The sequence below is a fragment of the Passer domesticus genome, chromosome Z, assembly GCF_036417665.1.
Source record: "Passer domesticus isolate bPasDom1 chromosome Z, bPasDom1.hap1, whole genome shotgun sequence".
NCBI classification, from domain to species: Eukaryota; Metazoa; Chordata; class Aves; order Passeriformes; family Passeridae; genus Passer; species Passer domesticus.
The window spans coordinates 32,697,923-32,716,571 of record NC_087512.1 but is presented as its reverse complement, the minus strand read 5'-3'; the positions used below and the strand labels follow the sequence as shown (position 1 = coordinate 32,716,571).

The 18,649-nt window shown below is 38.1% G+C and overlaps 1 protein-coding gene across 7 annotated transcripts in view; it reads left to right on the top strand.

Moving 5' to 3' along the window:
• The first annotated feature begins 591 nt into the window (after window positions 1-591).
• NFIB (nuclear factor I B) overlaps window positions 592-18,649 on the top strand; it is a 171,087-nt gene continuing 153,029 nt past the window's right edge. For 2 of the 7 annotated variants that reach the window (XM_064402868.1, XM_064402867.1), the window contains exons 1-2: window positions 592-1,261; window positions 7,315-7,846. In XM_064402868.1, coding sequence (XP_064258938.1) covers window positions 1,232-1,261; window positions 7,315-7,846 — 562 coding nt within the window. In that variant the 5' untranslated portion in view covers window positions 592-1,231. Of the gene's footprint in view, window positions 1,262-6,848; window positions 6,994-7,314; window positions 7,847-18,649 lie in introns of those variants that run through there. The other 5 variants (XM_064402872.1, XM_064402870.1, XM_064402871.1 and 2 more) reach the window with 4 other exon arrangements.

Here is an 18,649-nt window from a genome sequence, read left to right as displayed (position 1 = left end):
GTGGGGGAAAGCGGGGGCGCCTGAGCCCCGCCGCAGCTGGCAAAGTCGTACCCCGAAAGAAGAAAAAGAAGCCTCTCGCAGATGGCAGCCCCCCCCCCCCCTCCCCCGCAACTTTCTCCCAACAGAAGAGCGGGAAAATGAGGGAGGAATGTTTGCGAAACGTGCTCGTTCCTTCTGCAGCGCTCGGTGGTAATGAATGCAGAGGGAGGGCAGAGGAAGGGGATCTGGTGGAGAAGGAATGTGTTTGCAGGAGGAGGAGTGTAAACGGTGATTGTGTAATTAAATAATTAAACAAAAATACTTAAGTCTCATTTGGAGAGAGAGCTGGAATAGGGTCCACAGGGTGTAACTGGTGAATGTTTCAACTTCCAAGTTTTGCAGAGTCAGGGGCGGGGTAGCGAGGGGACACTCACAGACACGTTGAGAGCAAATCGGGTGGGAGCGCCAGGGAGAGATTTATCGTTTGAATTTTCAGGAGATCATTTTTATTACGGCGGCCGTTTGGAAAGCAGTCTCTCCGCGCTGCCCGCAGAGCGAGGACGGGCGGGCGAGCAGAGGCTGCCGGAGGAGCCCGCAGGCCGCGCCGCCCGCGCCGCCCGCCCGAGCGCGCCCCCGCCTCGGCGCGCCCCCGCGGCACGGTCCCGACCGCCCGGCGAAGTTTCGCTTGCCGTCGCTGTTCGGGAGCCTTCTGCTCCGCTCCGGGCTGTAACCTTGAACTTTCGAAAGCGTGGTGACAGTGTCGTGTTATTACGGCAGCACCATCGACTTCTGAAGAAAGAAAAAACACCGCACCACCCCCCCCACCCCAAAAAAAAAAAAAAAAAGAAAAGAAAAGAAAAAGAAAAAAAGGATTTAAAAAAAAGCCAAACAAAAAAAATCCTCCCGCCCACCCCCCCCACCCCCCCCAAGTCCTTCCCCCCTCATCTGCAAAACAACCAGCAGCAGCAGCAGCAGCAAAAGCAAGACTCCTGCGCCGCCGACTACAAGAGGGTTAAAAGTGTAGATTGGATTTCACCCCGGGAAATCTAGCACACGGAGTGAACTTGAATCTTTGGCTATTTAAGGAGGACTGGGGTTTGTTGTGAAGTTGTGGTGATCCAGAGCAGAGCCCCGTCCTGATTGATTTCATCTTCCTTGAGTCTCAGATGACTGTAAAATGAATAGATGAAATTATTCCTTTTTGAGGCTTTTCTTAGGGGCTCTCCGGGCAGCGTGTTCTCAAAGCGAAGTCATGATGTATTCTCCAATCTGTCTCACTCAGGTATAGACGCTTTTATTTAATTTATTTGTTAATATATTTATTTTCACGTGTTTGTTGGGATTTTTTTTTTGTAATTTTTATATGTATGTGTGTTGTAATGAGTCATTGCTAGTAGTTGTAACGGGTTAAAGCACAGTCGTAAGTGTTTGCCAGATCCAAACTCCTCTCTCAGGAGGGAGTATTAAAGAATAAACTGTACCACGCCATTGTTTTGGGGAGATCCATTCAAAGTGTCACCCGTAGACAAATACTGTTAATTGTTGGTGCATAAGAAGTCAAAGGTTAACAAACTGGAAATGAGCATAATTACGCTAAAAAACCGTGTTTGAGAAGTATTGATTTGATTGGAATCAAACGATTTGCACTCTTTTCAGCTCGCCACTTTACACACAGCCTAATGAAAGGGTTTGAAAGGAAAAGTGATTTTTTTGACAAAACACGACCACTGGCCGGTGTGAAGTAATCCCGTCTTATGCTTAATTAATAATATGCAGGCTGCCAACAATGAGGGAGATGTGAGAGGGGATGACCAAGCTGTGCAGTGTTTTCTCGCTCGGTTGTACGAGGGCAGGTCACTTCCCCGCTAAAGAGTGGTGCTGGCGGAGCAGCGTGCCCTCTCCCCAGCACGGGGAAAGACCGACCCTTTTTTTACAGCCGCGCTTGCGGTCGCTTCTCGGTGCCGAGCGGCGGCTGTCAGCGGGACGGCGGGAGGGCAGCGCGGTGCGGAGCGGGGCCGCGGAGCGGGGCGGGGGGCAGTCCGAGCGGGGGTCCGCGCCGCGGCACAGCGCAGGTTTTGAAACCTGAGGGGTTTCGGAAGCATGTTTGGGAAGTTCCCCGGGTGCCCCTGGAGCGTCCTCGGCCGGCGTACGGTAGATCGGCGAGCGAGCGCCGGGGCACCGGAGCCTTTTCCGGACGGTAAACCCTGTCTGCAAAGCCCGGGGATAGTTTTCAGCTTTCGTGAAAGTCTGTCTTAGGAGGATGTGATGTAAACTGATTAAGCGATAACTGCTTGCTTCTACATTGGTGCAAGAAATAGCTAAAGAAGCAGAAAATGTGCGAAAGTAATATCTGCTGCGAGGCTGCTACAGAGAGGCCAACGCTGCACTTACAGTTGCACCGTGAATATTTAAATAAGTATGATTTAAGTTATTCCGCAGTTACAAACCATTGTAATTCGAAAGGACTAAAGTATTCTTAAACTGCGATTGAAGATGGAAACAATGATAAGGCTTATTCAGTGATTGGACACAGTTCTGCAGTTTTTTGGCTGACACATTTTTTATTGTTTATATTTTGTTTGGCATCTAAGTGTGATTGACTTAGATATGGATATTTTCAGTAAGTAAACGTGAGCTGCAGTGGAAGAAAGCTGGAAAAAAGCGTTATTGAGATATTTTTTCTTCAAAAGAGAAACATAGGAAGCATTTTGTGTAACAGAGACGCACATGCTTGCAGGTACACACATAGAAATAACTACTTAACATGGAATCTGTGGTTAGCAAAATTAATTCTGTGTAGGCTGTTTACCGTGTGAAATTATTGATGGGCTATAAGACCTCTGCATCAAAATATAAACCTGACAGTACAACTTAAGAACGGAGTTTTTGCATTTGAGATGCAGGTTTTCACAACCACTTCTTTTACAGTGGTAATTCATGATCTTGTTTCCTTCCCTAATGACTTTTTTATTAAATTACATTTTCTTTTTGGACTCATTGATGTAATAGGTTTCCTCATTCTTTACAAATTTGTGTTAAAATACTGCACTCAGGTGTATAAAAAATTGCTACATTGTACTTCTACTGTCATTAATCCAAGAAAGCAGTTCCTGGCTTTTGTGCATTGATACTTTCTCCATAATATTTTACAGTCATGGTCTACCATGTGCCATGCAGGGACAGTTCCCATTTGGTGATACATACATGGAACACAGTTGCAGCAAATTGATTTTAGTTTGGAATCCTTTTCTACCTGCATGGAACGATAAGAGAATTTTATAAATTATTTTTTCTCTATATACATTAAAAATAAAAATGACACCAGTAATGAGAACTTAAACCATGTATTCATTATTTGTTTAAGGCAAAAGATTGATTAATCTCACTTTGAGTAGCCACTGCATTAAAGCATTACTGCCACAATTGTTCTCTCTATTGTATTCTCTGTGTCTAGGACTCTTGCAGTGCACATCGACTGTGGTAGTGTATGTTCAGAAGAAAATTTTTTGGTAAAAGTAAACACAGAACACCTGTTTGGATGGAACTACTTATGAAAGTAGTAGTTCAGTTTGTGCCGAGACAGCGCTGAAGCACATTTTAATAACAAGTCCAAGATCCAAAGTACAGCTTTAAGACAAACCTTGGTGATTGAAGTGTTACCCATCACATTTACAATAAAAGTTTGGTGGGTGAAAATAACTCCAAGGTAGAAGAAAACTTACCAAATGCAATTTAATTTTGCAGGCTCTCTTCCTCTCTTTCCCATATACCTCTTTCTCTATGTTTTGGAATGACTGGAAACTGCATTTATCTGTCTTGCTGAGGCATGAATAGGATGCTGTTACTGCATGCCTTTTAGTGCTTGCTCCCTTGAGATATTTTTGCCGTGTTTTATTATGTTACAGTAGTCCAAAATCTCAGAATATGTAGTATTTTCTTTTGTGCCTATATGTTATTTCACTAGGCAGAAGAAAATCCATGCAGGGAAGTTGAGTAGGTGAAGTTTTCAGTATAAAATTTCCATACTTCTGCCTGGTTTATTTATTGTACAATCCTCATTTTGAGCTTTCAGGGCTGATAGAAAGTTTAAAATTGAAAGATAGGAGAAGAGCACTGCATATCCTCTTTATATTTTCAATAAAGAAAATTTGGCCTACTTATTGTCATTAGATGACTGCTATTTTTTCTTTTCTTTACAAGCAACATAGATGTTATATAGTAACTTCCATTTTAATTTAAATTGCCAGTGCACAGTCATTCATCTTAACTATTTGATATGACATTTGAAAAAATCTTACCTTTATAAATCATTTAATTGCAAGAGCAACTGTGGCACATGAGCAAGTGCCACATAAAAACAAAAAATAATTCACTATTGTCCATATGAATATTAAGGAGGAGAAATAAAATTCTGTTGATATCTTTTTAGGAGATTTGGTGGAGAATGTCTGTGATTAATTGCAAATGTCCATTTAGGATCATTTTTATGGGCACTTCCCCATGTCAAGTAGTATTTTAATTTGAAAATATGCCAGGTGCACAATGAATAGCTCAAAAAATCTGATATAATTGCTTTCAAACAGGATGCTCTTTGCTGTGTTCCTTCTCAACATTTTTCACCTATACATATATCTTTAGGACTTAAAATACTGTGAAAGAAAAACCTGAATACAGTTTTTAAAAGGTGGGAGTTTCTGGTGTGTATGTTTTTGTGGGTTTTTTTCTCCCTATTTTTAAAAAGGAAACATTCAACTACTATAGACTGGAATTTAATGAGTGAAATTCTCTATAACATTTTCATACATATAAAGTGCTATATGTTATTATTGTTAATACTATAGGCATTACCTAAAGGCATAGTCAATCTGAAATAATTTAATAATTTATGATGCTCTTCTTCAAAATTAAAACTAGATGTGCAATATTCTACTAGAGTAGAATATGTCAATATTTATTTTATTGCCATTTTAAGTTATAAATGCCAAAATCTTTTTAGATGTAGGGAAAATCATAGTATTGAGGCAAAATGTAATTTCTTCCAAAGCTCTTCAGCCACCTGCCTTCACCCCACCTTTAGCTCCAGCTGCTAGAATTTTCAAAATCTGTAGTAAATCTGTTTTATTCAGCCTAAAATGAATTGTGAGGACTTAACACAGTACGGTCATTATGCTTCCACTAATTAAAAAAATATAAAATTCAATACTTCAATTAAGATGACTTCTGCAGGAGAAAAAAATAAACTTTCTCTAATAGTTATAATTGAAAGGGAAAAAAGCATGGCATCAGAAAACATATGAAGATAGGGAAGTCTTATCAAGGGCTGTGGTTGCTCAGAGCAGTACTGCCTTCCCACACAAAGAACAGATTGTGGTTTAACTCTTTCCACGGCCTAGTTTTATATGCCAGTATAGTAACAGAATTGTTCAAATCTCTGCTGGAAACTACTAATCAGTTTAATTGTTGCCTTTATAGGTCTTTGTCAAGCATCATACTGTAATGAAATTGTTTATGTCCTGAAGTATCTTCCTATATTGTCCCTCTGCTCTTTTTTCCCTTCCCCCTCCCTTTGATTAATTTATTTTTTTTCTATGAAGACAAAGTGATCATAGGTAAACTGCTTGTAACTTTTCTGTTGTTTTCTGTTTGATTTGAAGATGGTTAGAGAAGAGAAGTAACTAGATCTAGTGGGTTTTGCGACATTCAGGAAATTTTGAAGTTTGTTTGAAATTCAAAGATTTAAATATGGAATTCTTTGCCTGAAGCTTCTACAATGGCAGTCTGCACTCTATAATTGAGACCATTAGTTATACTTTCATCATTTTTACCTAATGGAGTTAATCAGCCTATTGATTAAACATAATTCATTCCTTGTCTAGCAGCGTAACTAAAATAGTAGTTTGTTAATTGTATTCTTGAATATAATTGCATAAAAAAGGTTCAGTTTTAGTTTGATTGCACTGTGCCACTAAGTATGATGAGCAGTCTGCGTGGTATTTAAAGTTAAATATCCCTACACACAGGAAGAAAGATACCTCCCCTAAGGTCTCCCTTTCAACCCAAAATATAGTAATGTTTGATAAGCAGATTGCAGTGTTTTAAACAGCAGACTTGTTAATGGAAAATAAGTTTTTGGGAAAGGTCTATTTAGATATTAACATGAATGTGTAGGATGGTACTTTAAGCAGGCAAATGAAATTATTTTAATTGCTATAGGATGTGCCTGTAGACAACAACTAAGCATTACCTCCTTAATGCAATCCATATTGCTGCTAGGCAGAAGATAAGAACTTGCAGGTGAAGCCAGACAACAGAAAGGGATATTTTGAAACTGTAAATAAATGGCATGGATTTCACAAAAGCAGCATTGGACCAGCGGTGGACTCATAATGTCTCTTTGCCACAGCATGTAGAAACACAAAGAATGCAAAGTTTGTGCCAAGTTGCCATTTTTCATTGTACACCTCAGATTGATTTTTAAGGGGTTTAGAATAATTGCCACACTCATATGATCAGTTAGCAAATTAACTGACTCTGTGGGGCTTCAAAATTCACAGTGGAACTGCTGGAAGGACGTAAATGTAATTTTTGTTCTCACCTTCATAAAGTCTTAATTTTACAGAGCTTGGGGGCGGTGGGAGGGAAACGAGAAGAGCTGAAAGTACAGAAGGTTCTGTTCAGGATTTGTATATGATATGTGTCTTTTGCCTGCTTTTCCTTACTGTATACTGGTTTCTCTAGTTACCACCACTGGAATGGTGCTGTTTCAGTGCTGGAATGTTGGACGTTTGATAAGAAAATGGATCAAGTTTAATGGCGCATGCTCTTTGTGCCACCAGCAGTCTCTTGCTGAGAGCATGCTCCAAAAGCGGGAACTGTGTGGCATTACACTGAGCATGTATATGCTTTGTGTTTCTGTGCCACAGAGAAGAGAAATGAACTGTGGCATTTGCCTCAGCCTTCTGAACATTTCTGCTCAGATTTTTTAAAACCGTGCAGTGTCCTCTCTGTGCAATGGTACTTTTCTTGATGTTAGCTCTTCACTCAAATATTTAAATGTTAGGAACAAAACATCTTGGTAGCATCTCTTAAATTATGTTGTCTCTGCAGTGTTGTGGGATGAAGCGAGGGGAGGAGTACAAAATAAAATTTTCATATAGTTCTTTCAAAGAATGAAACGTGAAATTTGTGTAAATTTTAAGTGTTTATTCTCTTCATCTTGTATTTCACTTAAAGATTTTCAGAAAGGTTTCTTGGTACTGCTTTGGTTATGAGAACTTGCTGACTTTGAGTTTTCTTGTTCTCTTCTTCTTTTTTTTCCTTCACTTCTTTCCACAGGATGAATTTCACCCGTTCATTGAGGCACTTCTTCCACATGTCCGTGCAATTGCCTATACTTGGTTCAATCTTCAGGCTCGAAAACGCAAGTACTTTAAAAAACATGAGAAACGAATGTCAAAGGATGAGGAAAGAGCAGTCAAGGATGAGCTACTTAGCGAAAAGCCTGAAATTAAACAGAAGTGGGCATCCAGGCTCCTGGCCAAGCTGCGCAAAGATATTCGCCAAGAGTTCCGGGAGGATTTTGTGCTCACAGTTACTGGGAAGAAGCACCCATGCTGTGTATTGTCCAATCCTGACCAGAAGGGCAAGATTAGGAGAATCGATTGCCTGCGACAGGCTGACAAAGTCTGGCGTCTGGATCTAGTCATGGTGATCCTGTTCAAAGGCATTCCCTTGGAAAGTACGGATGGAGAACGTCTCATGAAATCCCCACATTGCACAAATCCAGCACTTTGCGTCCAGCCACATCACATAACAGTATCAGTCAAGGAGCTTGATTTGTTTTTGGCATACTACGTGCAGGAGCAAGGTAGGAAGCAGACTGTCATGTTTCTATGTTAGTATGTCAGAATCTGACTCCCAGTAGCCCTGGCTTCCAGTGAAACGTTCTGTGGTCCATAGATATAGTGTGGCTACATATCCATTTGTAAATCAGCATATATACATTTTGCATACTTAAAACACACACAAGTTCCTGCAGACCTGTGTGACATGCATATTTGACATGTGTGTCTCTTTCAAGAGCGAGAGATACATACCAATGCAGTACTTTCATTCTACTGAAGCTGCCTTTTATTTTTTGTGAAAAAGTGGCAATACATAGCTGTGACTTCAGAAAACATTCTTGTTTTCAAGTTGTGTTTTTAAAGAAAAACAAAACAAAAACTCACCCCAGTACTATTAAGAACAATGCAGGTATATGCAATTGCATAGTCACAATAAATACTACAAATATTTGTTATTGTCTTTGTAGTTATAATTAATCAAGAAGTATCAGTCAAGGATTAATCAAGAAGTATTCCTTAAACTGATCACATTGAAGAGCAATTGTAGACTTTCTCATACCTATAAAACGAAGCTTGAAAATACTTTATCATGGCTGTATTTCATATAAATGCCAAATAGAATCAGAATTGAAGCATAGCATATGTAATGTTTTATTAATATTTTACATCAGTATCATCTTATCTATCTGAGCTTTAAAACAAAGATCCAGGTCATAATATTTTGAGAAATTTTTATGAAGAGTATATTTTCATAATCACGCTTACATACTTTTATTTGCCAAGTAATTGAAATGTGGAAAATTGCAGGAGCTCAATGGAAAAGCTTCTTAAACTTACTGTTACAAAATGAAAATAAAAACAGGGCTTCTGATAATCATGTGTCAGGGGAAAAACCTACTAGCCATATTTGATATATTGGATATTCAATAACAATACCCATAGGCAGGTTCCTTAAAATTGTAAATGGCTGTAAGTAGATAAAGGTGTGTTTTTTTTTTTTTTTTTGTGGGTTTTTTTTTTTTTTTTTTTGGTTGTTGTTTTTTTCCTCTGATAGTAAGTCTTCTGAAATACTTTTTCTCTGTTAGGTTCTTTCTGATAATGATACTGTCTTCTAAATGTCATTGTAATGCTGGCTGATCAGCAGTAATAATACATTTCTTTTTTAGCCACAGATCTCAACTAGGGTAAGTTCGACCATCTGCAGATGGTGGGCCATTTCACAACTTGGCCTGGTAGTAGGTAGAAATGGCCTGCAGAAGGGCAGATGGCAGGCTGTTATCTGATGCTTGGTAAATAACTATGGGATTTAACTGGAAAACAAATTGAATTGATTTTGTTAGTAACAAAAAAAGTAAAACTACATGTCTTCATTTGGTGTATACTCGTTTTTTAAGAGGAGAGCTACACAATGAAATATTTTTAAGTATTTCTCTTTTAGCATTTAGTCATGAAAGTAAAGAACTGTTTTTGTGAATGTATATATTATTTGTTATGAAAAAAATATTGGCTTCCCCCCACCCCCACATCCCCCCAGTATTTTTTTGTTTTTTTTCTGTCTCCACAGCAGTGGGCACGTTTAGGCATTTTACAGCGACTTTAAGTAGCTGTGGAGTCTGTAAATCTGATCCCAAATAATATAGGAAGAAAGATTCTTTGGTAACATTAAACAAAATAGCTTAATTACAAATAATTTTTACCTTTAAACTCCTTTTGCAGAAAAAAAAAATCAAATTATATTATGAATGCATATAGCGTAAGTCAGAACTTACTGGTTAATTCTATGGATTTACCTGTCTCTAAAAGCCAAAACTACAAAGGGAAGCAAGACAGTTTAAGTACCTCTTGAGCCAAAGAAACTGGGGTCAGAGTACTCTCAACACACTGTTGACTTATAAGTTGTTGAAAGGCAGTAACTTGAAGTGGAAGAAGGTATTGCAGGGCATAGCAGATTTTGTTGATTTAAATGTATTGAGAGTATAAGTTTATTTAAAACACTTTTGTCTAATTGGAAATGAGGAAGTTAAGCATGCTGTTATATTGTAACTTTCAAAGTTACAAAATGCTACTTTGAGAATATACTGAAAAGGAAGCTGCATAATTTCTATATACCAAGTCACTCTTAGAAGACCCTTTTGTTTGTTGCTAACTGCATATCTTTCATATTTTGTTGCTTTACTGTAAGTCTTCCATTAACATCTGTTGGCTCTCTTCTTGAAGAAGTCATATTAAGTTGTCTATGCAATTTTTTTTTTCCATTTTATCAAACTTTGATTCTCTATATTCATTGAAAGCAGGTTAATTGTACACTTTGTAGTGTACTTGATTAAGAGTGCCAGGCTCTGTGAAAGATATGCATGAAGTCAACCAAAAATATTGCATTATACATATGGCGTTTTGCTTTTTATTTATCTTTCAGAACATATAAACGCCTAATAGCACAATGTAAAAACTAAGTGGAAACATAGAAACGATTAAATCCCTGAACAAAATATGAAGAAGGAATTAGCACACAAAATGAAAAAAGGGGCCAAGTAGTTTGCTTTTTTTGTTGCTTTAAAATAGAAGATTAGGGAGAAAAAGAGGAGGAAGGGTAGTTCGAGTGCCAGTGATGGTTGCCAGTGGCACCAGGATTGGCATCAGACCTTCTTTGTTTAGCCTAGGATGTCTGTGATTTGTTGGTTGGCATCCGCATTGCAGTGCAGAGTAATGTTACAATATATTGACAATTTCCAGATCTAGAAGTGTCAATAATGTTTTCAGTTCTTAACAAAAAGAGCTTCTACTTCCATGTCTGCCTTGAAAGAAGAAATAAGGACTAATCTATGAAGTTCTATCATTGATGAACTTCATCAGATGCTACTTTTCGCTCATCTCAAAATTCAGCATATTTTTTACCATCTATTCACTTTCTGCTATCCTCTTAAATAAAAGAAAAAAATAGAGGATTGACGTAGGTTGAAATGCTGCTCCTTTGACTGAAAAGGAGAAAGAAAATGGGAAGTATACACTGTGATCAATGTTTAACATTAAAACAAGCATTAATCACAACACGCTTCTATGAGGCTCTGCTTGTTGTGTGTATCAGGGGTGTGTGTGTCCCACACAAATCGCTTATAAAACCCAAACTTGAAAATGGCGTGAACATTGTTTCTATTGACAGAATTGCCTTTTTATTTTTTTTGCTGTTAGTATTAGGGAATGTCTATCATTTGGTATGAAATGCATTTCAGTCCATAAAATCATTTGATGGTATTTAATTCAGCACAGCGCTTATGCTGTGTTCCCGTTGCTACAAGAACCGCCATTTTGTTTGTCGAGTGCCAGGAGAACGAAAAAAAAGGCAGACAATGTGCTTGATGCCAATAATGGTTGCCAGTGGCACCGAGGTTGGCATCAGACCCTCTTTGTCTAGTTGCTGAATGCCTTTGATTCGTTGGTTGGCATCCGCATTGCAGTGGGCACATTGGAAAGTTTTTGACAATCAGTGAATGAAAGCTGCAGTACTTGTTTGCTGCAACAGAACCAAGATAATATAAATCTCTCCTTCAGATGGATGTTTTACTTTTACAGTGACTAATTTTAAAAAAAAAAAGCAGAAATTGCCTTATTTTTTTTCTAAAATATAAAATACCTATAGCAATGTGCCTTGTCTGCAGAATTCTGAATTCCCTCATCATCTTCACTACTTTTTTTTTTGCAGCATGAATAAAATGCAAACTTGATGTTAAGTAATTCAGCATATACTGAATGAAGCATAGTACACCTTGGGAGTTTGAGAGTTTAAAGAACATGTAGCAGTGCTACATGTAAATGTTAAGATTTTTGAGTGTTTTTAGTTCATGTGTCTCTCAGAGTGCATTTCTCTGATCAGTCATGTTACTGTTTACACTCTCCTTTGTCCTTATGTAAGGGTGATATAACTGGGGAAACCCACATTCCCAGCTGTTAAAAAACTCTGGAGTCAAAGGAGGAGAGGCTCTTTTAAACTACCTAGGGAGTGGGGAAGAAAATAGATGTAGGTGTTCTTAGTCCCATTCAGGCACTCTTCATTTTTTAACTTCTTATGCCATCAAGATGCTACCACAGCTCCAGCTGTGCAACTTTGCTACCAGGAAATTGGCAAAAAGAATAAATCATTTCTGTTGGAAGTTTCCTAGATAGTTAACATTAATATTGCTTTCCGGTTAACTGCTATTATCTCGTTAATTAATAAGAAGGATTAGCAGCTCTACCCAAAGGGCTGTGCAGAAGGAAGCCTGGCCTATTTGAGTCCCTGAGTTGCTAGACTGTGTCCTGTCTCTTGAGGATTGGAGGGGGGGTACTGGGCCAGGGAAAAAAAGGAAAAAAGCAAGAGAAAGATGAGAGAAGAGCGAGGGCACTGGCTGGCCAAGGGGAGATTTTGTATGCAGGGCTCTCGTGCTGAGCTGGTCCTGTGCTGGGGAGGTTGGCAGTGCCCTGCTGTGCCACAGGTGCCATGCCCTGCTGGGGGGGCATGGGAGGGGGCATGGGCACACCCTGGTGTGATGCCCACACTCCTAAAGAGCGAGCGCGTTGCAGATAACCTCAGCTGGAGTGCAGGGTGCTGCTGCCTCATCGAGCCGAAACGCTTTTGCCCTTAGCTTAGTGCCAGCAAACTGGCAACTCCCAGCCAAGTGGGGATATCACTTTCCCAATTCAGACAGTCCTGGAAACATGTGTGTCTTGTCTTACTTGGAAAACGTGCCCTCTTCCAGAAGGAATTGTTTTTTTAACGAGATATGTCTGAATTGCAGGAGTGGGTGGGTTATCAATGGCTTAATCTTTTTTAAAGCTTTTTGAATTTTGTGAATTTATGTCTATAGGGAGCTCAAATTTTGCAAGAGGTTTGCATAGTAGTTTCATGTCACATTTGAGTTTTCATTCTGTAAGTAGAGAAAATTTATTGTGCAGTCATTCTGTTAGCATTTTAAAATGATAATAAAATTGTTTTGGTTAGCTTGCTGTGACTACATGAATTTTCCACTAAAAATCACACTCAAAATAATGTTTTAAGCAGTTTCTGGTTAAGTCATGTTATGGTCATATGCCTAAATACCACACCACCCAGACAGATTTTGGATGAGGGTTCTCATTTTTTGTGTGCACTGATGTTCCCACATACAATTAATAAAAAAGCAATGGTCTTAGATGACAATTTGCTGATTGTTTCTACTTCGTTTAACCTTAATGATTTACCTCCTTCTGAATACTTTACCTGAATACTGTTTTATACAATAGAATATTTTACCTGTTTTGCTGAAGGATATATCAAAGTGCAAGGTGATTTGTTGGGAGTTTACCCAGAAAATGATCAGTTACAGCAGGAACAGCAGGAAATAGAGCTTATTACTGCCTGTACCTACAGGCTTCCAGATGCTTTAGGACCTTGTTTCTTGCACAGTGAAGTGGCATGCGATCCTCTGCTGGAAATCTCAATTTTGAATTGGAAAGCCAGTACAGAACCAGAAGTATGAGTTTATATTTTGTCTGCTCTAGTACGAGAAGAGCTTTTAGTAGTTTAAAAATCTCATAGGGAATAATCAACCTCTTAAAAACTGATTTGTTCTGGACAATTCCCGTCTGTTGAGGTGTGAAGAGAAGGCAATTAAAAAAAAACTTTTTTGTGTCAACTGAAAAAGACACTGTATTATTTTCTATTTTTCTTATGTAAAATTTTGGATAACTATTTCATTGTTGATTGTCTCTATTGTACTGATAATTATAGGCACGAAAGACATTTGCTGTTAGGAAATAGAGGTTAATTCAGTCTGTATATGGATGTAATAATATTTTTCAATTGATTATTATAGTTACTTTGTTTATGAAGATGGAAGACACTGAATCATTTTGAAGGGCCACTTAAAAATTTTCATTTTTTCAAAACATGGTGTGTGGACTAGTATTTGGATAGTAGGTCTGAAGAATTCAAAATGTTTCATTTTTTCTTTTTAATTTAAAAAAATTTTCTTTAGAGCAGAAATGTGGGTCATATGACAGGTTCATGAAAAAGAAAAGTGAATTTTCCATATTTAGTATTACTGTTAACAGGAATTAAATTTATGTGCATTTCAGGAATGAACATTTACCTCATTCTGATTTTTCTTACCTGAGACACTAAGAGGAGTAATTTTCACAGGGTTAATAACATCAATTGTGTTTAAGATAAAAGAAAATGAAGTTTAAATAAATTCTTTTCAGCTACTTGAAAACATAGAGGTCATTATTAATTTATGAATAACATTTATCTCAAAACAAGAAAAGATAAAGAGTGGAAAATGAATCAGAAAATCTTGCTTCGTGGTAGTTTCAGACAGAATACTGTGAACAAAAAGGATTATTCTAAACTATATACAAGACCAATCATTAGTAAAGGAAATACCTGAATTTAAAGCAGAATTTTATGTTTTAAATTTCTTAAATTTTCGTGCATATTTGAATTCACTGTAACTGTGAAAACTTCATGAAAATAATTATGCTAAATGCTAAATGCCACTGCAGGTTGGATTTTAAAGTTAATTGCATGAGGTTGCTGTCAAGTCCACTTCTTTACCTAGCTTTCCTTTTTTTCCCCTCTGTTTCCTCCTCCTCTTCCCTGCTGCTAATGTAGTAGCATAGTCATGTCAAGGACAGGTGGCCCTCTGAAACGGTGGTCCACAATGCCAAACACTGTAACTCAAGAGGTTTCCTGAAGTGTTACTTTCCAGTCTCAACAGTAAGATGAAATGTTTCTTCGACGTAATTGCTGGGACTAGGATGGTCTTAAAATTAAGTTAAATGGCTGTTTTAACTGAATAGGGTTGCTCCTTTCATTGTGGGGTGCTCCTTATGAGGAGCTGCTTTACAGATACTAAGTGAATGTGAAAAGGGAAGAAAGCCTCTGATACTACTCAGTTTGTTTGACAGATGTTAAACAAGATGTCGTTCATTATAGGCAGGCTTCATGATTTTACTCTGTATCTCTTTTTAATTTTTGTAACTCTAAACTCTGGTGAAATTTTTAGAAGTTTTTGCTAAAACCCTGGCTCACGGCATTGAAACCTGGATTATAAGAGGTTTGAAAGTCTCAGAAGCTAGTAAAAGGGAAGTAAATCTCAGATTATTAGCTTTGTCTTAGAAAAAGCAGAGTTCATTTTGGTGTGTCTATTGTACTGTCTTGTAGCAGTGAGCATTGTGTGAACCTGGAAGTATTCTTCTAGCACAGTTGTTTATATTTCCCCCTGACCATCTTTTTATTGACAAAAGGTTACTTGTGCTCTCCTCACCAGCTCTTCTCTGAGGGGCATTCTTTCCCTTTCTGAAGTATACTTTTTAAATTTTAAATAAATATATATCTTCAGCTGTTTCTTGGGAACGTCAACATTGGAATGTGATTTTTATTCTAGTCCACCTGCCTCCCCATCCCATCCCATCCCATCCCATCCCATCCCATCCCATCCCATCCCATCCCATCCCATCCCATCCCATCCCATCCCTGCCCTCAAAAAGAGTGGTGGGAGATGGGCACTTCAGAATTGGTGTTTGGGGGACATTTTCAAAAAGAACTGATAGTCAAAAGTGTGTTTATCAATGATAGTGTTTTGAATGTTTTGGATTGCCTGAGGACCAGAGCTTTTGCCTTCATGCCCTATGACTCTTGTATGCTACATTCCACTTTATATGAAACCCCTCTTCAAGTCAGAAAGGTGACTTAAAATTATGGGGACCTTGGAATAATTTTAACCTTAATTTGCTTCTAACTGCCTGTAGTGTTTGGAATTTTTAAGCAACATGTATATTTGTCTGTTTTTACTCCAAGAAATAGTATTGAAATAAGAAGTTACTGTGATGTGGAATGGTGTGAAAGCTTAGCTGAATCCCCTTCAATCATTGTACTCTTTTCTCTCAGTGAAACCTTGCACTTTTTTACTTAAGGAACTGCTCATCTCCAGAATAGAAAGGACATGTCAAGTTTTCCAGTGTCCTTCCATAAAGTCACCTTCACTAAAGACATCTCAGTGGCTTTAAGTGGGCTTTTTATTATTTCCCCTCTGAGTAAAATACATATGGAAATTGATCAAAACAGTTCCCATTTTCTTCCTTAGAAAGTGAACAGGAAAGCCAAATGCAAAAATGAACAGGTAGTGAACTTTGAGAAACTTGGTGTGGTGGTTGAGAAATTAGGGAAAAAATTTTGTGATTGTTTGTTGGAGGCAAATGGTGTGCACAGGTAAGAAATATTCTTTATTGTTTGTAATTATTTAACAATTGATAATTTTAAGTATCTATGTTTTGAACATATTGTTTACATATTTGACTTCCTGATCTCCAAGCAATATTAACCTGAGTTACCACACGTCTTTTCATAAGGATCAATTTAAACAACTGAAAGATGGTTATCTATTTATCTTAAATCTAGCATTGTATTTTAATTTTCAGTCAATTTATTTGCCATATCCCTCATAAGCTGTCTTCTGAGGTGTCATAAGATTTGCATATCTTTCTTTAAAATAGAAACAAAACAATGTGCATTCTTTAGAATTCAGTAATTACAAACTCTATGCCTTTAGAAATTGAGTGAAATTAAAATAGTATATATTTTTGCTTGTGAATTGCATTGGGCTAAAATGCCAAACCATCTTCAGCCTTTTTTTTGAAGTGGCTAACAGGGAAATGTTTAGAAGATTATTATGGATGTGCATTGTGTCTTAGAGATAGCAAGGATACTTACTGCAGCATCAGCTTTCTGTTGCCTGAGTAATGGCTTTGGAAATGATGCCAGACTTTTTGAAGGGATAACTCCAGTCCAGTGTACCTGATTTAAAAGTGTGAAAATTTTTCCTAATCAAGACTACTTACTCTGACATCTGCAGTTTCTAGACGGATTGCCTTAAATTTGTTATGCCATATTAAAAGATGTGTTTTACGTGGCTGGCCTCAGCTCCTGGCCTTAGTGTCAAAAACCCGGCTATGTGATGCAACACATATTGTTAGATTTAATTGACCAAAGCTGATTTGTTAAAACAATTCATTTGTGCTGTAACTCATGCCCATGCCAAGTTGCTACCTGAATCTCTTGACCTTGGTTTGTCTGGGTCATGAAATGGCTGTGAACTGCTTGACCTCTCCATTGTTCAGTGGCCATGCCACTTCCTCCACTTCTTTGTGGTGGTTGCTGACAAGAAGATCTCGGCCCCAAATTTACACCCCATTGGGTTTTCAGAGTCCCTCCAAAACATCTGTATCCTCCTTTGGAAGTGCTTCTGATGTCACCACCTATTGTCTGCTGACAGTGGGGAGGACAAATTGACAGCCCTTCATAGTATAAGAGGTAGTGAGGGAATTTCTGGGAGCTGGAGGAAAACTCCATCCCCTCTCAGGCTGCTGTGCATTTCTGTTATGTTGGGGTGCACGGGGTCACTACTTTTTTCAAGGGGAAACACCATCCATCTTAGTCAATCCCATTTCACTGTGAGCTTTGTTTGAGTGGGATGTGTTGGGAAGAATGTTCTACTTCGAAAATATTTAGTGATGAAAATCTAATGAGTATGTACACTATTTCAATTTTTAGAACACAACAATAATCAAAACATTTTTTTTGTGTGAAATGGAGGAGTGTTTCCTGTCAATGTCATAAGTGGCTATTGATTTCTTTAATACCAGAACATCAATTTCTAAAGACCTAGCTTGTATTTAAGAGCAGTCATGGTTTCTAAAGCAAAGGACTTTAAACTCTTTGCTTGATGCAGTATCTAATCTTAGTAAAAGGGAAAAGGAGCAATCTTTATATGACTTCTTTAAAAAAAAAAAGTGAAATACATTATTTCTAGTGGAAGCTACTTGTTCTTAAGAATTGTTCTTGGTGGGGGGCAGTCATTGGCCCCTCACCCTGACAGGCTGCCTGCTGTTAGTATCTCAGATGCTAATGTCAGCTTCTTGATGTACATTTTGTGCTACCCATAATTGCCAACAATGTGATTGTTGGGATAGTTTATTTAGTAGAAAGTAGAAATCATATGCTGCATTGTGACACTTCTAGGAAGTAGAGCCTTTCAAAATCAGTGGCTGGATCTGTAAAAAAACTGTGGCTAGGTTAAGAAAGCTTACAGACTAGTACTGGTACCATTATAAAGCAAGTAAATTTGTATTCCTGTGGTCATCAGATAATTGGTATTCTCTTTTTTTAAGTCTTTAGCCTCAGACTTTGCTCACATGAGTGGATTTATTCAATTGAGTTTAAACCCTCTATTCTTTTACAGCACTGTGCACTGACTTTCACAGCACATGAGCAGACTTGAATTTCTGCAGTACACCTGATTTCTTTGTAAACTTATTCTTTTTTGCTTCTTGAAAAAGAAATCAAATGGTATGTTTACGTACAGCATTCCTGTGCACTTGTATATGATGAAACATTTTCTTTCTGTGTGAAACTCTGCGAGCTAGGTGTGATTTCTAACTGCAGTTACATAGTTCCTCTGAAGAAAGAGGGTGGAAATGCTGGTTTAAGGAATTGAATGCTATGGCTGTGATGGCGATGTAAAGTATGACTCAATGTTTAGATGCAAGGACTTAAAAATCCTTGTCTGTGGTCCCCAACCCCACTGTTATCTCAGTGGGTGACTGCAGGTAAGTTAATTAATATCTCTGTGTCTCTGGACCCAGGGAGAGAGAACACATCTTGCTTCAGTGTTGGCCCAGTGAGGTTTGTGATAAATACTGAGATAAGTACTGGCTAAAAAGTTCCTGTATTCCACTGCAAGCAAAACCCACGTGCTAGTGCCCAGCCCCCAAGAGGGCTCTGTATCATAAAGAAATGTTGTACCAAATTTTCT